Below are 25,908 nucleotides of genomic sequence, written 5' to 3'. Positions count from 1 at the left end.
GAGAGAGTCGGCCTTAAAGCAGACACATGGTGTTGTCACGGAAGAGAAATAGATTTGTTAGCCGAGTGGAGCTCCGCTTGCTATGTGAGCCTTGCCAGTTGGGGCCTGCGAGGTTTGTTGGAAGAGTGTTTTTGTGGGGTGGATTCCTGGCAGCAGTGGGTGCTGCCTACGGAGACTTCAGACCCCCAAGATGAAGGCATCCATCAGGCTTCTGTTTTCTGGAAGGTCTCCCTGAAGAATCAGAAGCAGGTGTGCAAGTTGGTGAACGAACGCTCGTTCTTCAAGAAGGATCATTTGGCTTAGATGGTGACTGCTGTGTATGTGTAGGGGACGGATAGATCATGCTTCTTCAGCTTCACCCATGAGTCATTGCTTAAATCTCCTGGAAAACTGCAGGTGAGGAGTTGCACAGTCTCCAACTGATCTTTGCAGATGGATTTTTCAGTGGCGGGGCTTAGGGACACCATGGAGCACTCAGGTGAAAGAGACTCCGTTTGCAAACCCAGCATCTCTCTTCCACATATTTCATAAGCTGATGGACAATTTCTCTCTATTACGCCTGCTTGGGGGCCCCCTTCTGGGCCTTGTTTAATCCTCTGCAGGCACTCTGAGCTGGAAAATTTTACCCAGTCGCCCATCTGGACACAAGCCTGTCCCTCCCCATGGACCTGTTCAAAGATGAGCCCACACAGCGTGGGGGAGAGAAATCAGCTGGAAAAGCTCCGTGGCCCCACTTGGGGCCTGGCTGCCCAAGCGAGCGGGAGAGGCAGGGGCCAAGGGAGGCCGGGGCATGTGGCCCACGAGTCTCGTCGTTCAGGGTGCTCCCAGTCTTCCGGGTTTCATCTCCTCAGCCCTTGTGTCCATGGTGAGTGTCACTCGACTCCGGAACCCCCTCACGGTGTTCTCATTGTGGGGGGATCCCTGGCTGCTCAGAGGGTCTCCCCAGGCTGAACTGGAGCTGGGGTGCCTTTACTATTTCCCTGATCACATCTCCCTTAAGAAAAGTGCACCAGCCCTTTGAGAGTCCATCGTTGTCTGGACCTCATTCCTTGTGCTAAAGTGACCCCAGGAGAACAGCTCCTAACTGCAGCTCAGCCACCCACTCCTCATCTTACCTGTGTTTGTGCTGAGTTTCTCAGACGTTGGCCTGCATCAGAAACACAGGGAGGGCTTGTTAAAACACAGGCTCCTGGGCCCCAGCCCAGAAACTCAGATTCTGCAGGGTGACAGTGGGGCCTGAGAATCAGCATTTTGAACAAGCTCCCAGATGGTGCCAGTCTGAGGACCACACTTTGAGAACCAGTAGGTCAAAGTGATAACCACATTATTACCAGCTTTTCTCTGAGCTTGGTTGGGAAAGAGTGGGCTATTTAGGATATTTTAAAATTAAAGTAAAAATTAAATTACTATTGAAGCACACATATCCATATGCATGTGTGCTCACTCAGTCATGTCCAACTCTTTGTGACCCATCAGGTGTAGCCTGCCAGGCTCCTCTGTCCATGGGATTTCCCAGGCAATAGTACTGGAGTGGGTTGCCATGTCCTCTTCCAGGGGACCTTCCCAACCCAGGGATCAAATCCAGGTCTCCTGCATTTTTTGCATTGCAGATGGATTCCTTACCCCTGAGCCACCAGGGAAGCACATATATCCATATGTGTATATATTTTAAATAAATAGTTTTTACATTTATATACACACATATATTTATACACACAAATATATATTTATATACACTTAGGACTTCCCTGGTGGCTGAGGGTAAAGCATCTGCCTGCAATGCAAGAGACCCAGGTTCGATCCCTGGGTCAGGAAGATCCCCTGGAGAAGGAAATGGCAACCAACTCCAGTATTCTTGCCTGGAAAATCCCATGGACAGAGGAGCCTGGTGGGCTACAGTCCATGGGGCAAAGAGTTGGACACGACTGAGCGACTTCATTTATTCATGTACATATAAGTGTGTGCATTTATGAATCAGTATGTATAAGGATATACATTGATATAAAGTCTTAGAACTATTTGACATTGAAGAGAAGCAAATTCAGAAAGTGTTCAGAGTCAGAAGTGAATTCCAAAGAACAGCATCCCTGGGACCCTGTGCTTCCCCCTTCCCCGTCTCCTTTCTGCCCCTCCCAGCCCTCCCCACGCCCCCTGCTTCCCAACCCTGCACTCCCCAGAGGCTCCTCCATGGCGGCTCCTCACCGCGCTGACTGGGTGTGGGGCAATGAATCTGTCCCACCCAGACGGCCGTCACGGTTGGCACCCCGGCACAGTTTTCCACATTCTCTGGGCAAAGGGAGGCACCAGGTACGGCTCATGATGTGACTTGGGGGCTGGTGACCATACCAAGACGTGTGGTTGTTAGGCCAGTAGAGACCATGCCGAGAACCAAGTCAGAGAGACCTTCCTCACCCCCACGTCCTGGGACCCAGCTGTGGTTTCAGACACGTAGGGTGAGGAAAGCGTGCCTAGCCTATCAGACTTTAAAATCCTGCTTGTCCACGTAGTCATGCATGCATGCATGCATCCATCCAGATGGCAGCAGTGAGGTCCTACCACATGCCAGGCTCTGGGCTAAGTGCCCAGACATAGAAGCAACGCAACAGACTGAAGCCCCATTTCAAGGAGCTGACGCTCTGATGGGGGCCGACAACAAGACTGCATAGGACAGTTTTGTTTCTATATAGAATAGTCTTGTCTTGTGGCAGAGTATTAAGGACATACACGGAGTGATGGACGGGAACTCTCTTGGGGAAGGGACAGTACTTGATGATTGCAGAAGTCCTCCATCTCTGGAGGTGATATTTAAGCTGAGATTTGAAAGGCAGAGAGTGACAGTAATAGCCTGGACTAGGACAATGGCAGAGGAATTTTAGAAATAGCCAAAATACTCAGCGGCCAAAGAATCCACCTGCTATGCAGGAGACACAGGAGACGCAAGTTCAGTCCCTGAGTTGGGAAGATCCTAGAGGAGGAAACAGCAATCCAGTCCAGTGTTCTTGCCTGAAAAATCCATGGACAGAGGAGCCTGGTGGGCTACAGTCCATGGGGTCACAAAGAGTCAGGTGAAACTGAAGAGCGATTGAGCACCCAAAGATAAGATAGGTCTATGAAATAAAGCCTGATTTTGGGGGGCTTCCCTGATAGCTCAGTTGGTAAAGAATCTGCCTGTAATGCAGGAGACCCTGGCTCAATTCCTGAGCCAGGAAGATCCCCTGGAGAAGGGATAGGCTACCGACTCCAGTATTCTTGCGCTTCCCTTGTGGCTCAGCTGGTAAAGAATCTGCTTGCAATGCGGGAGACCTGGATTCGATCCCTGGATTGGGACAATCCCCTGGAGAAGGGAACGGCTAACCACTCCAGTAGTCTGGCCTGAAGAATTCCATGGACTGTATAGTCCATGGGGTCACAAAGAGTCAGACATGACTGAGTGACTTTCTCTAAGGATGAATGGACTTGAAGACGCTAATGTGGCTAATGTAATTTACCCCTTGTGCAGCTGTTTGCAGTTCAGTCAGTTTTTGTGTGCCTTTATTAGTCAGACACTGAACAAAAAATGAATAAAGTTCTAATAATGTATAAAAATACAATGAAAAGGAGCGGTATTCGTGCCGGGAAAATCCCATGGACAGAGGAGCCCTCAAGTCTTCAGTCCATGGGGTCACAAAGAGTCAGACACAACTGAGCGACTGAAGACATATGTACATGTATAAAATACAAAAGAGAGGAGAGCAAGGAGAGACTGATTCTGCTGAGCATCAGGGAAGGCTTCACAGAAAAGGCAGTATCTTCACAGGATTTGTAAGGAGACATGCGAGTGGTCTGTGTTGCCAAGGGAAGGAAAGGCTTTGCAGGTAGAGGAGACAGAGGCCTTTGACCCAAGGGCTTCTATTAGCCTCTGTCTGGGTTACAGCAAGGCACCTCCTCAGGGGAGAAGACACCATGTCCTCCAGGCTTGGTTTCAGCCCATGCTTGGCCCCCACCAGGCTCTTTGGTTCCATGCACAGCGTATACCACAGGCATGGTGGCCCTGAATGAAACCGCAGGGAGTCGACTGTGCCCACACCCATTGGGCTTTGAAATTTGGTTTCTTTATCCATCCATCCGCTCAGAGAGCATTTATTAAGGTCCAGATTCATTTTGAGACAGCAACTCCAAAGAGAAAGCCTAACGTTTTGTGCTTCTGTCTCAGGAGACTTGTTGGGGCGGGGCTGAGGGAGCAGCAGGACTCTGCCACCAGAGCAGCCAGTTCCCTGGGAAGAGCCCCAGGCCAGGAACCAGGAATCTCGCATTCTGGGCCCCGTCCAGACACCCTCTCATGTGCTGGCCCCTCCCCAGCCATCCCCTGCACCCCGTTCTGTAAAACAAGGGCACTGAATTCTTAGACCCAGCTCATACCCTGCTCCCACGTGGTAGAGCTGGTGTAACTGTTTTCAGGACAAACTGGACTTTCCTGTGGGATTGTAGGTACGAAAATGGAAAATGGCTTTAAAACTGATGCTGAATGCATCACCCTCCCCAGCCCTCCTGAAGTCGGACATCTTTGGAGAGGCTGCTAGCCAGAAACAAGGGTCTCCCTCTGTATCCTGGCCACTGTTTTTTTTTTAAAAAAAATTTAATTGAACATTGTGTTTGCATTTTTATTCAGTTCAAGAAATTTTCTCTTTCTTTCTTTCTTTTTTTTTTTTTTTGGCTGAGCGGCATGCAGGAGCTTAGATTCCCTAACAGGGACCAAACCCATAGCCCCTGCAGTGGAAGCACAGAGTCTTCACCACTGGACTGCCAGGGAAGTCCCTCCTGGCCATTCTTGACACTGGGTCAGTTGGAAGAAGTATTGGCATTCTTCCCTGTGACTTTGGCTAACGCCAGCTGCTTTCTCTTGTTTCCATGGGTCCAGAATGAGCCCCCACCTGTCTCAGCCATATTTTGCAGCTATGGTCAGCCCCAACTGGACCCTTTAGGAGCTAGTTACTTTGATAACATCCTCAGCTTCAGTTTCCTCATCTGTACAATGGGGGTGATGATAATGGTACCCATCTGGTGGGAGCTTTGGGAGGCATTCATTGAGATGATCCATAACGAGTGTTTGGATAAGACTACCACAGAGTTACCACTGGAAAAGGGGGTGGAGGTGTAGCTGGTTATGATGAGGGAAGATAGAAGCTGGGCTGAGAAGCAAACATTCAAGAGAAAAGGTGTCAAGGTAAAGTGAGTCCTAGGAAAGGCCAATGGTAGACAGGAATCATAAAGGGAGAGAAAGTGCTTGTGCTACAGATATGCTCCTCCTTTTAGAGGTGAAAACACTAGGTCATAGGAAAATAATGGACCAAGGTGGGGGCCCTCTGTTGTAAAAAACAAAACCGTATTTTCCTGCATCCTTTATAATTCAGAAAATAGCAGTAACAGAAAGTTTGGCATCTTAAAAAACTCTCTGTGGCCTTTCCAAGTGCCATTTCTCTCTGAGTCCTTTTCTACTTTTTTTCCCCGTTGTGTTTCTAGTAGTTACTTAAGTTCAGCAGGTAAGTCTTTCGCATACAGAAGGGAGCACAAATCATACACGTACAGTTCAACAAATTCCCTAAAGTGAACACGTTGTGTAACCAGCTTCCAGAGGTAGAATGTGGGGACCTCCCTGGTGGTCCAGTGGCTAAGACTCGATGCTCCCAATGCAAGCAGCCCAGGTTCAATCCCTGGTCAGGGAACTGAATCTCACGTGTCACAACTAGAGATACCACATGCTGCAGCTAAGACCCAGTGCAGCCAAATCAATAAATAAAAATAATTTTTTTTTAAAGAAACAGGATGTGGCTCTTGTGGCCTGCCCCACCCCCACCCCGCCACCGGGCTCCCTTTTGGTTACCCAGGATCACCACTGTCCTGACTTCTAACAGCATTACTTAGTTTTGCCTGCTTTTGAACTTTATATAAATAGAACCATACATTTTATTTGGTTTCCTTTGTTCAACATCATGTTTGTGAAATTCACTGATAATGTTTCATTCCATGACTATTTTATGCATATACCTTCCTTATATATTCTGCTCTGGATGGCCATTTGAGTCCCTGTCACTTTTAAAGCTCACCCCAAATGCTTAGCAAATCTCAGGAAGAAAGTGAGACAGCACTCCTAAAGCTAATATCCAAAGCAATAGTGTGGGGCCCTGCTCTTTGTGGCCTATTTTCTCCATTCTCTGCCTCATCTGGCTCCCCAAAATAAAGTCCCCTGCTTCCTATGTGAACAGATTCCATTCGAGAATGCATTTGTAAGTCCAATTTGTTCCCGAGTCCAACAAAGTTAGCCTAGGTACCCAACTAACACAATTGGCTATAGGGTACGGTACTGGAATAGGTTTAAATACTTTCACACAAATGACATGTACATAAAAGACAAACAAACATAAAGAATAAAGCAGTTTTACTCTTACACTAGAGTGCCTTGGAGAGTGCAGTAGTGTAACACAGCAGCTGGCATCCGGGACAGCCACGCATGTTCACAGCTTGCAGGTGGGCATGCGGGAGACTTGCTGCAGACCTCAGAACACTTGCACGAAGTATGATGTGCCGTTTCATCCTGGTCTTTTTCCATCGTCAGTTTGCCAGCATCCGTTGTAGGCCATGCTCGTTATACCAGCTCTTTGTGTTGACCAGCACTTACTGACCCTGTGAAGGCATCAGCCTGCACAAGCCAAGCGGCTTTGGGCTGGACTGGTATCCGGATAGTTTTCCCAAGAAAATGTGGCCAGGACCCCCATAACAAACAAAGTAGGGGAGCAGGGCTGAGAATTAAATCAACAATGTGCTGCTGGCCAGTGTTCTTGAAGCAGGCCGCTTGAACCCGTTGCCTGAGTGGAAGCTGCAGTGAGAGAAGATGGGAGATTCAAGGCGGCTGCAGACTCTCTTACTCTAGGTAACCCCTGGGAGAGAAATTAGGACCGCATACAGTGGAAGGAACAGGGTTGCGGTGCCTATTCTGCTAGCCAGAGGCCTCTTAAATTCAATTTCCTCCTCCTTGGAACATAAGCACTCATGTCTGCTTCAAGGGGTGTTGTGAAGATTAGATATAGCATCCTATGCCTGACCTGGGTGGTAGTGTGTTTTGTCCTAGATACTTCCCGTGTGCCCAGTGTCTTCCATTCACCCCTCTAGACCGACCCCTCAGCCTTCCCCATCCTATCGTCTGCCTCAGCTACGATATGTATATATCAGATCAACGGGCTCCCTTGATCTTGAGCTTCTGATTGGAATTGGCCAACAGTAACCATGGGAAGAGAGGAGAGGAAGAAGAGAGAGGCATCAGTATTTTGCAAGGCCCGTGTACACCCACACACACACCCCTCACAGGGGGGAGCAGCAACCGCTCCCTTTCCTTGCCTCTCCAGGCCTGGAGGTATAAGATCTCCCTGGCTTTACCGGCCCTGGACACCTGAGCATCTTTGGTGGTTTCCAGCCTCCTTGTCCACCCATCTGTCAGCTTTTCTTCCATTAAGCTCCCTAGGTCACACATACCTCCGCGCCATGCATTTTCTGCCCAGGTTCAGACAGACACACCCTCATACCAGGATGTTTGTCTTGGGGAGAGTAGCAGCATGTAAGCATGTGCTCTGGCGCACCCCGTTTCGTGACCACCCTCCAAAGAAAGCCCCTGAGAAGCTCGGTCTTCTCTTTCCTTGAACCTCAGGTAACTGAGCTCCAGTGGGAGAATGATCTTTATCAAGAACAAAACTAGCAAGTGCTTTGTTTTTCTGGGGTCAGAATAAGAAATCGTATAGGGTCAGGGAGTTAACATCAATAAAGTGGCTGAAAGTGGTCTGGTGGGTGCCCTCTGCCAGCTGATGCTTGGCCTTTTGCTCTTTCCAATAAGAGGAGAAACCCACAAAAAGTCCTGCTTACAGATCATACTTCTCCTTACTTGTTTCTACTTGTTAGTGCATTAGACAAGTATCCAGAAAAGGCTCTTTTAGAGAAAATGAAAGAACCCTAAATGGTTATTGTTAAAGATTCAGTAGATGGTGAGCTGCGGAATCATAATTAGAAGTATGGATGCTTTTACTTCCTTATGTTGAACTCCTTCCTTCTTAAAGAATTTCCCACTTTCTCCCTGGCATTTCATATGCAAGCATTTCTTAACTTCCCCACTGGAGGCTGAAGTCTTAAAGACAAAACCTTGTCCAGATATGATTTTCGTAAGAGTCTCTTGTAAAATGGATACATGTCCGGAATTCCTTGGCAGTCCAGTGGTTTAGGACCATGTGCTCCACTGCGCGGGGCCCAGGTTTGATCCCTGGTTAGAGAATTAAGATCCCACAAACATGTGGCATGGTCCTAAATGAATAATAAGATGAATACTTGTCAAGGCTTTATTGAACTAGCTAATGAGAGAACTAGGAAGATGCTAGAGCCAGTTGAGCACTTGTGAGGAACAGATATTTATAAAATTAGTGGAGAAAATCACGACAGAGTAGATTTGGAGGGGAAATGACCCTATTATTATTGTTTTTTTCCCCAGGTTTGTTGAAATATAATTGATACATATCATTGTGTATATTGAAGGTATATCGCATAATGATTTGAGATATGATACCTTGTCAATGATTAGTACAGTAAGTTTAGTTAACATCCATTACCTCACATACTTGGAATTTTACCCCTTATGATGAGAACATTTAACAAAATTATTGTTTCTACCAGACCAAAAAAATAAATTATATTTCTACAGGGTGGAAATCTCCAAGTTCACATGTAACTTCTAGCCTAAGCCATATGTGTGTGCCTGTGTGCCTGTGTGTGTGTGTGTGTGTGTGTGTGTGCTCAGTTGCTCGGTTATGTCCCATTCTTTGCGACCCCATGGACTGTAGCCCACCAGGCTCCTCTGTCCATGGGATCTCCCAGGCAAGAATACTGGAGTGGGGTGCCGTTTCCTCCTCCAGGGGATCTTCCCGACCTGGGGATCCAACCCACATGTCTTACGTCTCCTGCATCGGCAGGTGGGTTCTTTACCACCAGCACCACCTGGGAAGCCCTAAGCAATAGTAAATAATAAGTGAAACGAAGGTCCATTCTCCTAGAAAAGTAACCAGGGACAGGCCTGTCATACTATGCGCTGCTGGGAACTGATCACCTCGCAACCATCCTTTTGCTTTATTTCCAAGTTTGGATCGTTTCTCCTCACAAGGTATACGCTACTGAACTGCCTCACCACAGGCTCATGGCACCTGGCCCAAAGCAGATACCCACAAAATGCCTGTTGAGTGAACCTATGACTAGAACAGATCTCCATCCATTTATAGAAAAAGATTAGCCAAGTGGAGTCCAGGGCCCACAGTCGCATCAGCTGCCAGCTTTCCAAGCAGGGATCAAACAGTTTCCCTGGAGGAGAAAAGAACAGCAGTCCAAATAAGAACAATCTGTACCGGCAGCTGGGAAAGGGGACCAGTCCTGGTGGGGTACAGCTTTCTCTTCACCTCAGGCCATGATCGGCCTATGATGGCTCTATAATTGCTTTATAGTGTCAGTAGGGGTTCCCCAATAAATGAGCATTACTGGTTTCTGGCAGCCAACAGAGCCACACAGGTGCCTCGTGAAAGTGTGAGGGAGCATTGTTAAGTCTCAGCTCCGAATCTTCGAAACACTGGCTGTGGGGCTGTTAACAGAGCAGCCCCTGTGAATGATGGAAGCAGTCAGCAGGGGGATGTTTTTCAGCAGATCTGACCCAGCTTTGAGTCGGCAGGTGGAGGGATGGGGGAAGGTGCAGAGGAAGATAACATTTGCACTGCCTGCCTTTAGAACCATCAGATTTTTGTTTAATTTCCTCACCCTCAATTTGATGTTTTTAGCCTTTTGGTATTGACTATTTTCCTTTAATCATTAGAAAATATTTTTTTTCTGGGAAAAGTGTTTCTTGAGGAGTCCATTCCTAGGAGGTCAGATAGATGGATTGGGAGCTTTTCTCTAGTTCTCATCCTATGTTGCCATACCCATTTTACAGAAGAAATAGCTGAGGCCCTGTATCAGTCAGCTTCTGCTGTGTAACAAACCACTCTGAATTCATTAGCTTCAACCACAATGTTTACTGTTTCTCATGATTCTATGGGTCAACTGGGTGGCTTTTCTAGTCTGAATTAGCTCAGTTGGGGCCAGATGGTCTAACATAGTCTCCATTTGTGTGACGAGTCATTGGCTGGCTGTTTAGTCTAGGGTAGATTATCTGTTTCACCTATCTGTCCTCATCCCACAAGCTAGCCCAGGCCCCTTCACATAGTGGTCTCAGGATTCCAAAGAGCAACTAAAAAAAAAAAAGTTGAGCTCCAATATATATTTATCTCTGCTTACTCTTGTCCATCAGCCACAGTAAGTCACGTGACCAAATGCAAAGACAGTGTAGCAGACCACTACCCAAGGCATAGATAGTTACAGAAGGAATCTGCGGACGTTTTCGCAAACCCTACCAATCTAGGTGCAAAGGTACAGGAACTCGCCTAAGCTCACAAAACTAGGTAGGGGCAAGGCAGGACAGAGACCCAGGCCTCAGATCTCCTGGCCCAGGCCCCTTCTTCAACATCATAAGCCCTTTTCTAGGATTCCAAGGTGAAGGTCCAGTTCCCTCTAGAAATCTAGTTTACAGGTACCTAGAGCAGAGAAATTCATGGTAGGTTTCAGTGATGGGTCTTCACTTTGGGTGTTGAGAGAAATCCATCTTCTTAATTAAAACAATAGCTGGGCAAGGGACCCTCGGGCCATCCCCACCCCCAGCCCAGTCTGAACTCTGCCAATCTTTGCCCTTTGACTTTCCTCCCAGGTTCTGACAGCAGAACAGCAGCCTTGACTTGGTCTTGGGTGTCCCCCTTGTCATGTGAGGAGACACCACATCACTGCAGGGGGCCTCTACCTCTGGGGTCTCCTTGTCCTGTTCTGTGCTCTTCCTCTGGTCATGGGAGGACTTAAGACAGCTGGGCCCTTTAGGCACGCTAATAATTTGATGTCTCTGCAACTTGGGTCCTGGAAAAGGATCTGAAGAGTTTACCACTCTGTTTTCCTTCCCAGATAATGGAGAAAGCACAATTTTAAAAATCCACAATAATCCACATTCATCAAATATTTGCTTCAACTTTGGCTTAGAGGGGAGGCTGATCTCCACATGGCCGAAGCCCCCTGGTGGCCACCCTTGACCTGTTCCTCGATCCCTGAGCAAGTTCAAATTCAGCCCTTAAATTCAAATCCCCCTCTCAGCACTCAGCAGACAAGGCCTTCCCTTAGCTTACAAGGGCGCCGGGCAGGGGGAGTGGGCAACATGCGTATCTCACACCTCAAGAGATGTTATTTATGCAAGTGTCTCATCTAAGCAAGTTCACCATCTCCCACGAGCAGGATTCTGGAAAACACAGTCTCTCCATCCACTTCCATTGGCAGGGATGGTTCAGATGATGCATGAAGGTATCTTTGGCCAAATTGGCTTCCCAGCCTTGAACTCTGCTTCTTACACGTTTTCTTAGACTTGAAAGAATACTTCGCATCCCATTTCTGTCCATTTCTTTAGTCTAACAGGACATGAAGGAAACGGGGCCCGGGTGGCCCTCCCTCTGCTTTCTTTGCCAGCAGCGGAGAAAAGCACAACTTGAAAAATCACCCATAATCCGCACATTTTCAAGATCAAAGCTGTTTACAGAAGTATCCAAGACGAGCTAGTGGGGCGTTGACCCCCATGTTGTCAGCTGGCCCCAAGAGCCTTCAATTAAGAAAGAAGCACGGGGGTGGGAGACTCTCATCAGTGGCCCCTTCCCCTCTGGGGCCAGCTCTGTGCCCAAGTGCAAGGAGTCAGCCATTCTTCATGCCTTCCAAAGCATCACCCAGGATCATAAGCGAGGTCACTCCCAAGCCCTAGAGTAAACAGCCCTCTGATACATTCTGCCCCCAAAATGGAAGATTCCTCAGCTATTAGTCAGACTTTGAACAGAAGGCTCCATTCCCAACCAAGATGAGACACTCCTGCATTCCTGAAACATGACGTGCCTGGGTCCCTAGCTCCCAGGGTCGTCTTCAGGGTCCGACAGCAAAGATCGAAGTATAGTTATGGCCACTTCCCTCTGCCAGGAGTTTGTCTTTTCCTGCAAACGGGCATTGCATGTTCATGCTTGCTGTAACATACAGCCGTGGATGTCTGCTCTGTTCCTGCTACCTGAAGGGATGTGATTACCATCACACGCCAGCAGAAGGTGGCCAGCCTCACCATCGGTGTCTTCAACAATGCGGACTTCCCCCCAGAGATCTGGTTCCTTCTCTCCCATCCTGTGCTGAGCAAGCCTCCACCACCAGCTGGTGCCAGGCCTGTGGTCACCATCTCACAGCTGTCTTCCTGAGTCCTAAGAACAAGCGAGCATCCCCCATCACCTCTCGAGAAGGCAGCTTTTCTGCCTGAAATTCACATTGTTCATCCTTTGATTTTCTCTTCCTAGGAGCGCTCGCCCCCCAGTCATGTGAAAAGATAATCACTGTGCCCTTTTATCCTTTTTTTCTCCCCAAACAGGGAAACTTGTGCTCTTCCCTTTGAAATACCACTCATGGCATTCTTGAACTTATTTTTAGACGTGTGGAAACATTCCAGACAAAAATCGATGCCCGGCACAGATAAAGCCCCAAGTGTGTTTATCGTGGGGAGAAGAAAACGGAGTGTTTTAATGTGGAAGGAGCGTGGCCATATGCCTGGATGCAGCGTGGCTGCCTTTAATCTGCAGAAAGGAAACAAGCATTGTCGATAATAATATGCAGCTGTCCAGCCCAAATGAGGACATATTGCTAATTAGCTATATTGTTAATATATTTTAAGGAGAGAGGCTGCAGTGACGTTAATTATAATCTTTGTTGTTGGTTGTTCAAAGTCTATGAGACCAAAAGCCTTGCTAATAATATCTTCTTTAATATCTTCAATAGAAGATTCTTGGATTTTTTTTTTCTTTAGAATCCCACATAAAAGCCACATTAGGGGTAATGAGGCCTGTAGCCTGAGCCTAATTAAAACAACATCTAACTAGGCCCGTGGCCATCATTATCATCAACTAGTACTTATTGGGTGCCCCCCGAGCTCGTTTGGAATTGGAGGGTGTGGGGTTTGAGATTGCAGATACGGCCTGTTCTTTGCCCTCCAGAAATTTGCCATCCCGTCTGCCTCCAAGAAGTCTGCCTGGTTGCATTAATCTGGGAATAGTTACCACAGCCTTGAAAGAAAAAAAAAAATAGGCATTAAAACTGTCCAAGCCAGCCACAATTTGTTACTAGTGTGTGCCTCTTCTGAGGTTCTGGAAGTGGTCATATCAGCCCTGGTTTTCACACACCGGCCTTTGGTTGAGGTTTATGGAACAGGGCAGGTGGCAGTGATTCTGAGCACGGTTTTTCCAAAGGTGGACGCATCACTCCTTTTCATACCTTGATTGTCCTCCCTGGAGCTGATCATCCTAAATAGCTCTGGGGCTTGGTTCTCCAAAGAACCCCTGCCTATCTCACTCCCGTGCCAAATGAGCAGCTGCCGACTCTGCTGTGAGCACTCTGACCTCAATGTGGTCCATGGGGGTCCGCCTTGGTGACAATGGAGGCCAAAGGGATGGATCCCCCCAACGTGGCTGAGGGCGGCGGCTGGACGTCCTGGCTCTCGGGCCGGGGATGTCCCATGGAGAAAGTACATGAGGAACAAAGTGTCTGGGCCTGTCGTCTTGGAAACCACACGGGGCTGCTGATGAGAGGTTTCCTCAGCGCATCTTGGCAGAACTTTCCTGGGGGCATTCAGAGCTAGTGACGGGAGCCAGGGAGGTGATGCCTGCCCATGGAACACCAGCAAGCCTCCAGCTGACCCAGAGGATGCCACCGGGGAAGTGGTGGCCGAATGGAAAATCACAGCATGCTAGGAGAGAAAGCTTTCAGACCAAAGGCTGGTGGGTCCAGACGTCAGGGGTTGGGCCTGGCATTTGTATTATTTACTCAGTGATCTCTTACTGAAGACAGCAGAGTGGCAGTGAGCCTAACCCCCACTCCATTCCAGCCTGATGGCCCTGGGGCCTCCGTGCCAGGCCCTGGGAGGCCTCGGGGAGTCTGCACACTCCGTGTCCTTTGCCAGGATCTCCAGGTTCACTGGCCCCTCTCCCTCTCTGCTCTGTGATCGTCACCTGCTTCACGGGCTTCATGGTACTCATTTGTTCAGTCTTGGTGCAGACATTATTTCATCAGGCAATCCTCCATTTCTCTTTAATACAAATGTTCCAAGTAAGGAGTTTTATAAGCCCTACCTCGAGTGCGGATGATGGCTTTTCCTGGCTTACTCTGTTTTGTGAGTATCATCGTAGCTTCACTGAATGTCACGGATGCGATGCATGGCATTCAGTGACAATTTTTGTGTTTTGACACCCAAAGTATCTAATCCCGGTGCACCGAGGGCCCTTCAGGATGGCTCCCGCGTTGCTCCGAGGGAACACCATTAATTCCTGAGTCTTCCTTGCTTCCTGCCACAGGAGAGCATCCCAAACTCACCTCAACTTCCCCGCCGCAGCTCTGGAATCAGTCATTTGTCCAAGAAGATCTGGATTCTTTGAGGGCAAACGCCTTGAAATTTAGTGATAGGATTTTCAGACAAATGAAAGGAAATGTGACATTACCCAGCAAGTATCGGGTTTGAGAAATGTAAGGTACAGTTGCTGAAACAATGAGAAGATTCTATATGTGGAAGGAGGAGGGAGGTGGTAGAGGGCAGATTTGGAAAGTCAGCAGCAAGGCTGAGCTCTCGTAACCTGGCTGACACCGTGAAGGTCTTGGGAATGATTAATTAAATCCTCAGTTGGTACCCACATAAGCTGGGGATGGTACTCAATTCTGAATCACTTTGCTGAACAGGGCTTTTCTCTTTTTATTGGTGGTCACAGACTCAAATCAGAGTCACACAGGGAACATTGCTACTAGCGCCGCAGTTGTCGTCAATGTTACTGTTTGTAGCAAGGGTGCAAGAAGTTCAGAGGTCATCATTCCAGGGCCAGTATGAAGGCTCTGGTGTGTTATCAGGGACCTCAGCCCCTCTATCTTGCCATTCAACCACCTTTAGAGAATATCTTCAACCTCATGCCAGCAGCCTCATTTCACTTCAAACACTTGTATTATCCACACTTCAGGCAGGAGAAAATAAAAGAGAGAAAAGCGGCAAAAGGTAAACTGATTCTGCCTTCTGTCTAAGAGTCATATCAGGGACCTTCTACTTATATGTCATTGGGTAGAACTGTGTCACATGGTCATCCCTACCTGCAGTGGGTGCTGGGAAATGTAGTTTTAGCCACAGCAATACGTGAACCGTGAACTTCCTGATGTTCAAGCTGGTTTTAGAAAAGGCAGAGGAACCAGAGATCAAATTGCCAACATCCACTGGATCATGGAAAAAGCAAAAGAGTTCCAGAAAAACATCTATTTCTGCTTTACTGACTATGCCAAAGCCTTTGACTTGTGGATCACAATAAACTGTGGAAAATTCTGAAAGAGATGGGAATACCAGACCACTTGACCTGCCTCTTGAGAAATCTGTATGCAGGTCAGGAAGCAATAGTTAGAACTGGACATGGAACACCAGACTGGTTCCAAGTAGGAAAAGGAGTGCGTCAAGGCTGTATATTGCCACCCTGCTTATTTAACTTATATGCAGAGTACTTCATGAGAAACGCTGGACTGGAAGAAACACAAGCTGGAATCAAGATTGCTGGGAGAAATATCAAGAACCTCAGATATGCAGATGACACCACCCTTATGACAGAAAGTGAAGAGGAACTAAAAAGCCTCTTGATGAAAGTGAAAGAGGAGAGTGAAAAAGTTGGCTTAAAGCTCAACATTCAGAAAACGAAGATCATGGCATCTGGTCCCATCACTTCATGGGAAATAGATGGGGAAACAGTGGAAACAGTGTCAGACTTTATTTTGGGGGGCTCCAAAATCACTGCAGATGGTGACTGCAGCCATGAAATTAAAACACGCTTACTCCTTGGAAGAAAAGTTATGACCAACCTAGATAGTGTATTAAAAATCAGGGACATTGCCAAGAAAGGTCCATCTAGTCAAGGCTATGGTTTTTCCTGTGGTCATGTATGGATGTGAGAGTTGGATTGTGAAGAAGGCTGAGCACCGAAGAATTGATGCTTTTGAACTGTGGTGTTGGAGAAGACTCTTGAGAGTCCCTTGGACTGCAAGGAGATCCAACCAGTCCATTCTGAAAGAGATCAGCCCTGGGATTTCTTTGGAAGGAATGATGCTAAAGCTGAAACTCCAGTACTTTGGCCATCTCATACGAAGAGTTGACTCATTGGAAAAGACTCTGTTGCTGGGAGGGATTGAGGGCAGGAGGAGAAGGGGATGACAGAGGATGAGATGGCTGGATGGCATCACTGACTCGATGGACATGAATCTGAGTGAGCTCCGGGAGTTGGTGATGGACAGGGAGGCCTGGTGTGCTGCAATTCATGGGGTCACAAAGAGTTGGACATGACTGAGCGACTGAACTGAACTGTTGCCTTCTGAAATCAACCCTGAATTTAAAAAAAGAATGGATATTGGAAATTGCAATATCTGCCACAATAATACTGCCATCTAAGGCAAAACACCAGGCTACATGAGCACAGAGCCTATTTTATTATTACTGTTAGCATTTTTTTTACCTTATTCCTATTTTAAATAAGAATAAATTATAGAAAAAAATAAGTTGTAGAATAATGGGGGAACAGGAGCTATGCACAAAGGTGGTAGCATCAAGTGGCAGCTGAGTAGTATGGCCTCCGTATGTCATTCCCCTCACAGGTGAACAATGCGTGAGTACAAACCACTTACTAGCTTTAGTTCTTCTATTTCTTTATTAGTGGTCGCAGCTCTCAAATTAGAGAGAATGTTGCTCCCAGAGCTGCAGCAATGTCACAGGTCAACTCAAAGACACATTGTGGGCAAAGTGATATTTTCCCAAACTGAACTGATGCCCTTGTGTCACTTGAATTCAAACCAAATGAATCAGGCAGCTCCTTGGGAAGGGTGGTACTATTTCTCAAAGAGCAGACTCTCCAAAGCCCACATTTTCAGAGAAGGATGCTTGCCTTGCTGAATAAAACACGAACTGTTTAAACCTTAATTTTGAGATCCACCCTTCGTGAGAATCCTCGCTCTTCTAGGACTGTTAAGTGAACTCTCAGTGAGTGAGTTTGGCCCTGCAAGGAGGTCTTGCAGATGGGGCCTCTGCAAGGAAGCTGTGTAGTGTGTCTTTGAGAAAGGATGAAGAAACGGTGTTTTCCTGCCTTGTTAGCAGACCCAGTCTACTGTCTCCTGCCCTAGATTCTTGATTATCAAAATAATGGTTGCTCCTGAATCTCGTTAGTGATTGAATAAAGTAGAGCTTCATCTTATGTGAGCCATTGTGAGGCACCCTTCTCCTACCTCATCAGTGCTGTACTCAGTCATGTCTGACTTTTTGTGACTCCTTGGACTAGCCCACCAGGCTCCTCTTGACCATGGAATTTTCCAGGTGAGAATACTGGAGTAGGTTGCCATTTCCTCCTCCAGGGGATCTTTCCAACCCAGGGATCAGACCCAGGGATCAAACCCACATCTCTTGCATTGGCAGGCAGATATTCTACCTGAGGGCTTCCAGTTTCCGAACAGTTTGAGAGTGTACCAAGGTTTGGAGGGAGCCAAGGTTTCCAGGTCAACATGTGTTGTCGAAAAGCAAGAATAATTCAGACATTCAGAGATCATGATTAGCACTTTTTATGATTTCCCATTCCCATCTTCTAGACGCTTTGCAAACGCTGAGCTTGTTTGAGGGGAGGTGGGGGGTAGGCAGGAAGAGAAGGATTGGGGAAGGATGGAGAGATGCCACAATTGTGTGCACAGTTCAAGCCAAAGCATACTTTAGCCCCCATCTTCCCGGCACAGGCACTTGTGGCCTGGATCGTCCAGCCCAGTTGCCCTGACTCTACATTCCTCTTTTCAAGTATAGACCCAACCCACCCTGAGTTCTCTGGACCATCCTGTTGGGACAGCGTGGGATTCTTCTTATTGCCTGCTTTGCTTTCCGTGGAGGATTGTTCAGCCACAGAGAGTCTTAGTTCATGTCTAAGCCGGGATGACTGTGTGCCTCTCCTCCCAGGAGAAATTCCAGAGTTAGATCAAGAAACCCGTCAGACCCCACCCTTGTTTTATCAGCCAGCTAAGCCAAGCGACAAATATGCAGCCCAAATACCTTTCCTCTCTCTCGGAAGCAATGAACATGAACTTGGGCAAACTCTGGGAGATGGTGAGGGGCAGAGAAGCCTGGCGTGCTGCAGTCCCTGGGGTCACAAAGAGTTGGACACCACTGAGCGACTGAACAACAACATCTCTTCCTCTAAAATAAGAGTTGTAGTAGAAAGACTGCTTCATCACAAGGAAAAGGAAAGGGGGCACCATCTTTTAAAGATTTTTTTTTATGTGCACTATTTTTAGTCTTTATTGAATCTGTTAAAATATGGCTTCTGTTTTACATTTTGGTTTCTTTTGTTCACTGTTTTTCTTTTATTTTGGCCAAGAGGTATGTGACATCTTAGCTCCCTGACCAGGGATCAACCCTCATCCCCTGCATGGGAAGGTGAAGTCTTTTTTTTTTTTTTTAATTTTTTTTTAAATTGAGGATAATCGCTTTACAGAATTTTGTTATTTTCTGCCAAATATCAACATAAATCAGCCATAGGTGTACCTATGTCCCTTCCCTCTTGAACCTCCTTCCCAACTCTCTCCCTATCCCACTGCTCTAGGTTGTCACAGAGCCCCTGTCTGAGCTCACTGAGTCACAGAGCAAATCCCCACTGGCTGTCTGTTTTATATATGATAATGTAAGTTTTCCTGTTACTCTCTCCATACACTTCACCCTCTCTGGAAGGTGAGCTCTCAACCACTGGATTGCCAGGGAAAGCTCAGGAGCTCCCTGTTTCACCCAGGCGAGCAGTGTGTACCGGTTGCCACCATGAAGCCAGGGCAGCATTTGCAGGGTATCCCTCAGGGTGTGGGCAAGCAAATCCTGCACCCTTTCTGAGAATTAGATTCCCAGAACCTGCTGCAAGAAATTTTCCATGAGAAGTCACATGTCCTCACTAACATTACTGGAGATCCAGGGCGAAAAACAAGAGAACGATTGCATTCAGTGAGCTTGTCCCAGGCCATGATAGAGAAGTTTTGTGTTGAGGAAAGAATTAGCCTGCCTCTCACTCTCTCTGCTTGCTGGATGGGACAAGCTGGGCATAATGCATTTGGCCTCTGTTGCACTGAGCAATGTCTGGGAATGCCAGGGCAGCTCTCTCTAGGAGGCTATGCCAGGGGACGAAAGCATGACAGAGAGGTGACTGGAAAGGTGTGCAAAGACTCTGCCCCCGGCCCCATCTACCGAGCAAAGAGGAAGGGCAGGCAAAGACCTGATGAAGAGCAGCAGCTCTCCCCTCCCTAACTGCACGTTTTAAAGAGGAGAGAGCAGACAGGCTTCTTCCTAGCTCGGTCCTCTTCTCAGCCTCTGGGAACGTTCACAGACGTGATCTCTGCACCAGTGAGTTTATCCTTATCCCATGTCTGTTTAGAGAGATAGAAAAATCCAGCCCCTCGGGTCAGCTGTGTAATGAGATGGTTATCCGCTGCATGTGTTCCGTCCTCAGCCCACTCTTGACCTCGGGTGCTCAGAGCCAGGAGGGTTTTGATCCCAGATGTAACCCCTGCCTGGGTCAGAGGCACTGCAGGCAGAAGGGGCAGGGAGTGCGTGCGGAAGCAGCGTGCTGGGATATCCACTCCAAAACCCCCAAACATGCCCAAGAATAACAAGAACGTTAACCACTGACCCAGACGCGGGTGAAATTCTATCTCCGCATCGCCCTCCACCAGTAAACACGAAAATGCTACCCCTTGGGGGATGGAGGAAGCCTCCAACCAGAGGGCCAGGGAGAAGGCGAGCAGGAGAAGCTGCTCTGGGAAAGAAGTCCAGCAACTTCCACGCTCTCTGATCACTGGGAAAAAATTTCCCCCCGTGACAACCAAGCACAGACCTTTTTTGCTAGCCTGGAAAAACAACACCCTTGCAACTTTTCACAATAAAGACCCTCAATTTGAGAACGCCTTTGTATGACTTTTTCTTGGGCTGTCTCCCACCTCTCCGTCCCCATCTCAGGCCCTTCTACCCACCTTCACTCCGTCCCAGCCTCACCGGCCTTCCCTCTGATCCTCAAGTGAGCCAAGACATCGCATCTCAGGACGGTCTTCTTTACTCGTCCCTCTGCTGTGTTCTTCGCTCAGTAATTGGAGCTGTTCAGGTCTCACTTCACATGCTCCCTTTTCAGACAGGTCTTCCTCAGCCACCCATATCATGTTGTCCCTGACTACTGCCTGTTATTTCTCTTCTGAGCAATCACCTTCTCTGATCCGACCCTATTCGTGTGTATATTTATGGTTTATGCCCCCGATTAGATGCGCAGCCCAGTAGAACAGGGCCTGTCTTGTTCATGGCTTTCCTATGCCTAGCACATGGTTGACACATGTTGATTAGATGACTGGAAGGATGGATGAGTGGATGACTGAAGGCAGGAAGGAGGGAAGGCGGAAAGGAGGGAAGAAGGTTAAGTAGGTTGATAAGCAGATGGATGGAAAAGATGATGGATGGATAGATGGATGGATGAATGGATGGATATAATCAATGATTTGACTGAAGTATTTTCAGATCTTTCGCTGACCCACACCAAAGAAACAAACTCTGGACACTGGGGTTATAACTAAAGCCAGAGTGGTTAATCAATTGAAGCTGTGATAAGCAAACTATAATTTGATTCCATTTCTAAATGAACACTGTTCTCCATCAAGCTCCATCAAGCACTTCATGTTCATATATGTGGATGTTGGATAAATATCCCATAACACACTGTGCTGTGCTAAGTCACTTCAGTCGTGTCCTGCTCTTTGCAACCCTATACACTGTACCCCACCAGGCTCCTCTGTCCATGAGATTCTCTAGGCAAGAATTCTGGAGTGGGTTGCCATGCCCTCCTCCAGGGCATTTTCCCGACCCAGGGATCAAACTCATTAGCCCTCAGAAAATCCCCAAGTAACAAGCTAGGAAAATTTTTTTGATAATTTAGCTTTTTGAAGATGGAAAAACTAAGCCATGGGAAGAACAATGATTTGGGAATGCAACCCTGGCTTAATTTCAACTCCTAGAATTGTCCTCGTCTTGAATTTTTAAGGGTGGCATTTCTAAATCATGCTTCTCCTGTTTATTTGTTTATTTATGTGTTTGCTTGTTTCAGAATAACCTCAACATGGAAAGTGACTTGACATCAGAAACCAGCTTTCCTCCATCCAAAGAAGCACTCGGGGAACATTCAGACCACCAGGCCGGACACCAGCCCTTCCCCAGACAGCAATTCCAGCGAGAGGCTGGGCACCCTTCATTGCAAAGGGATGGCCCCAGATCCTTTCTCCTTGACCTACCCAACTTTCCAGATCTTTCTAAAGCTGATATCAATGGACAGAATCCAAATATCCAGGTAATGCTGGGCAGCTGAAAGGTGGAAGAAAATGAAACAGTCTATGCCTTTGTTTCCTGATCCGATCCCACCTCCCTTTTCCCCTTAGCCCCTTGATGAATCCTGTTATCTCTTCCAGAGCGGTGTTACATTGCATCTGTGTAACACCCTGGATTGTAAGATGCATCGTTATTTTCTGAACCACTGAAAAAAGAAAACAGTGCTAATTAGAGTATGGCATACCCATGATTATAAAATTTATCCAGATCTGATTTCAGAGCTGTTGAAATAGAAAAATAAAACAAAATAATATTCCCTGAAATTGCTGAAATATGGTAATTATAGGGAAAGGCCAATCTAACGCGTGAGTAGATGAGGCAAATCATCATGTGATTTCCAAGACGTTCAGGAAGGCAAAGCCTCTCTGCCTTGCCTTGATCTCCAGAAATTCCTTTAGGAGGCAACAACACTTCAGCTGTCACTTTAGTGGCACTAAAGTGTAAAATGACTGATAAGAAATTTCGATAAGAAGGGAGTAAAAAATAGAAGTTCCTGGGAGATAGAGGAATACATGCCACTAGGATGGAGTGGGAGGAAGCCGAAAGAAACAGGAGGTTAGGGAAAGGGGTTCCTGGAACGGAAATTAAGAACTCTTATCTGCACTGAAATAGCACAGTTTACTCAACAAGACAAAGGCAGATCTGACTTGACTCTCCCAACATGTTGAATCCAATCATGTTGGCTTCTTCCAACATTATCAATAATGCAACTAATTCTCAGCAACTTACCATTTGGTTGGCTTTCCCAAGGTCACATGGCTAGTAAACAGTAGTTGGGGCTCAAACACAGGTTTTCAGGCTCCCAAGAAAACTCACCCTACCAGTCCGTGTGTCAGAGACAAACTCCTCATTTTGAATTTCACTTGCCCCTCCTTCTCTTTTTTGGACTTCCCTGGTGGCTCAGATGGTAAAGCGTCTGTCTACAATGCAGGAGACCCAGGTTCGAGCCCTGGGTTGGGAAGATCCTCTGGAGAAGGAAATGGCAATCCACTCCAGTACTATTGCCTGGAGAATCCCATGGACAGAGGAGCCTGGTAGGCTACAGTCTATGGGGTCGCAAAGAGTTGGACACGACTGAGCGACTTCAGTTCAGTTCAGTTCAGTTCCCTCTCTTTCTCCCCAGAGATGGGCCTCATGGTGGTGGAGGGAGGCCCATCTCCCTGGGCCGCCTGGCCCCCTACATAGCCCCTGTCCTCAAGTGCTGGCTTCCAAACTTGTAAGCTTTGTCCTCAGGTCTTTTCACTTGGGGAAGGGCAGTTCAGTTCAGTTCAGTTCAGTCGCTCAGTCGTATCTGACTCTGCGACCTCATGGACTGCAGCACGCCAGGCTTCCCTGTCCATCACCAATTCCCAGAGTTTACTCAAACCCGTGTCCATTGAGTCGGTGATGCCATGCAACCATCTCATCCTCTGTCATCCCCTTCTCCTCCTGCCTTCAATCTTTCCCAGCATCAGGGTCTTTTCAAATGAGTCAGCTCTTTGCATCAGGTGGCCAGTGTATTGGAGTTTCAGCTTCAACATCAGTCCTACCAATGAACACCCAGGGCTGATCTGCTTTAGGATGGACTGGTTGGATCTCCTTGCAGTCCCATGGACTCTCAAGAGTCTTATCCAACACCACGGTTCAAAAGCATCAATTCTTCAGCACCCAGCTTTCTTTATAGTCCAGCTCTCACATCCATACATGACCACTGAAAAACCATAGCCTTGACTAGATGGAGAAGGGCAGCTTGTCCTTATTCTTTCTCTGCATCAAATTCCAATTGACTTCCACGGCAGAAAGAATACACCTCAGTTAGAATAATACATCCACCAGTCCCCTACCTCCCCGTGTATAAAATGCTGTGTTAGCTACTGGGAAGTTAAGAAATGTCAGACCTTAAATGTAAGGTCTTCCCTCCAGGAAATGACCTGGGTGTGAAGGTTCCAACTGCCACCTAAGAGAGTGCCAGAAGGATCGTGGAAGCAGAGCAGAACAAGTGCTGTGCTCCATGGAAGGCAGACCCAGATAGACAGAAAGGTTGGGAAGGGACCTGACCGTTAGGGCGGAGCAGAGACGAGGGCACAGAAGTGAACAGTGCTCCGCAAGTCAGGCTTGGACAACCCGTGTGCTGAAATCACTGCGAGGACCGATTCATGTTTCTGATAGGTCTTGTATCAATCCAGCTGCTTACTCAGAAAAACAGGCCTTTTTCTCCATTGTCCTCTCTCCAGGAACTGTCCACACGGCTCTCTGATAAAGAACACAGTACCCACTTGGGGGAGGTGCAGATTGACCAAAATAGGCATAGATAACCCCTTACTGTTGCTCAGTGTGACTCCCCATCACTCCTTCATTGACAGGAAGTGATTTTTCCTTGTTAATGGACTTTTTTGGCTGTAGGACCAGACTACCCTTATCCCAAGGGTGCTTAGCTCGTGCCCAAAACAATTTGAGGTTTGCTGTGGCTTGCTTTTGTTTTTTTTTTTTTTTTGGAGGGATGGGCAATCTCATTGTGGAGCTTAATGCTGAGGACTGAGGTATTAATGCCATCGATTTAAGAGCTACTAATGTAAACTTACAAGAAAAGGCCTGGGTACAGGGGACTAGAGGGCTGAAGTCCCCACACTGGAAAATTACCAAGTTCATGGGCTTCACCTAGGACTGAATTTCTAGGAGAATTTATCAGGATCCCCTTTCTCTCTCCCAGATAAGTCCATCAGTCAGGAAGTCCCCAGACATCACTTGGGTCTTTTTAAAATATTAGCCCAAATGTCAAGGAAGAACAGTGATGCAAAGGCAGTTGAGATCCTCAGATCTGAGAAACCCTGATGACTTTTCCATAAAAAGAAAAAGGCAACCATGAAATGCTAAGCCCACGCCAGCCCACACGATGGATTTGCACATGAGCTCAGAAAAGCCCCAGAACTCACAATCCATTTTTCATCAGCATAAGTTGTGCTGTTTAGCCAGATGAAGAGAGCTTTGCAACAGTACCGCTGGGCTTCCTGAGGGGCGAGGCGGCTGTTGGGGTTGATGGAGAGAATAATAAAGCGAGACCAGGAAGCAGAGAATACGTGGAGGCTGAATCATGAGAAGACCACTCTCGAGACCCTCCGACAAAGCTTCTTGGACTTTCATAAAACACAGTTTTTATAAAGTGGAAATCATTTGTCCTTGTCCCCTCTGAGCCCACAGCCACCTATTTGTACAGACTTCTAACAGGTATAAAGCAGTCAGCGTTTTGTCTTCCGTTGGTCTCAGCACTGCCCCAGTACCTATGGGAAGCTCGCCTCCACACCACTTCAGAATGGGCTGCTTTGGAGCACAGGGTGGGAAGGGAACCAGGTCACTCCTATGAGTTCCCTAGATGTTTCTTGAGTTTCCTTTTGTACAGAAGAGATCACTATACCTCCCAAGAGTATAGGTTTCACCATTGCTCCAATGGGGCAACCCGTTCCTGGCAAAATGGACTTGAAGCAAAAGATGCTCCAACCCAGATACCGTCACATCCAAGGACCCAAAAAGACCAAAGCCAGCACTATCCTGCTGCCACTTGGGTCATCCCTCTGCCACTTTGCACAAGCCCAGTGACTGATAACTGCCTGAGGCCAGTTGGAGGAGTAGAGGGGCCTGTGTTTTATTGATCTAATGACCTGTTGGCCCTAAAGAAAGGAATACTGAGCTGAGTTCCTGGCCTTCTCTCTCTGGGAAGACCAGCAAAGGAGAGCGTTGGTTGCTCAGAAAGATGCTCAAAGAAAGACCGATGCATACTACCCCTGAGAGCTCCAGCCCTAGGTCTGAGTATAAGTGTGTGTGAGTGTGCATACACACACACACAGAGCTAGCTGCTATGGCCTCAAGCCTCACCACACGAGTAAATTGGCTCCCTGGTAGTCCTTTAAAAGGTGAGGCGCTTTCTCAAAGGGGGTGATGGTTTTCATGCTGACAACTCTCGCCCCTTCCTCAGAGCTCTACCATCTTGCTGAAATCCACTGGTTTGACACAGGGCTGATGCAGCCAAGCAGACAGCCCCACCAGTCACCCTGGGCCATCCTCTCTTCCCGGGGAGCAGACTGCAAACAGGTGAAGGCATACCAGGGGTCAGCTTCCACCACCAGGCCCTCTGACTTTGTCTCCCCCTTACCCTCTGGCAACCTGTCCCCAGCCCCCACCCAGCTAGCCCTCGGTGGAGCAGGGAGCACACAGGAATTTGATACCCCTGTCTCTGAACCACACCCCAGCACCGCCCCCTTGTCTGCAAGCACTTCCCACGCTCCAGGGCTGGGGTTCACAGTCTCTCCCCACCCCCCCCACCCCCGCACCCACCCCCCCCAACCCCC

The 25,908-nt window shown here is 47.7% G+C and overlaps 1 protein-coding gene and 1 non-coding gene across 2 annotated transcripts in view; both read left to right on the top strand.

Annotated features, from left to right (window-relative positions):
* Nucleotides 1-25,908, top strand: part of ISM1 (isthmin 1) — an 89,941-nt gene that overhangs the window by 36,303 nt on the left and 27,730 nt on the right. The window contains exon 2 of the mRNA XM_040248291.1: nucleotides 21,309-21,548. Within this exon, the coding sequence (XP_040104225.1) occupies nucleotides 21,309-21,548 (240 nt within the window). The remainder of the gene's footprint in view (nucleotides 1-21,308; nucleotides 21,549-25,908) is intronic.
* On the top strand, nucleotides 22,476-22,547 carry TRNAC-ACA. Its single transcript has one exon. It is a non-coding gene; the product is annotated as a tRNA-Cys (tRNA).

The sequence above is a fragment of the Oryx dammah genome, unplaced genomic scaffold, assembly GCF_014754425.2.
Source record: "Oryx dammah isolate SB20612 unplaced genomic scaffold, SCBI_Odam_1.1 HiC_scaffold_10, whole genome shotgun sequence".
Taxonomy (NCBI): domain Eukaryota; kingdom Metazoa; phylum Chordata; class Mammalia; order Artiodactyla; family Bovidae; genus Oryx; species Oryx dammah.
This window is presented reverse-complemented; position numbering and strand designations above follow the sequence as displayed.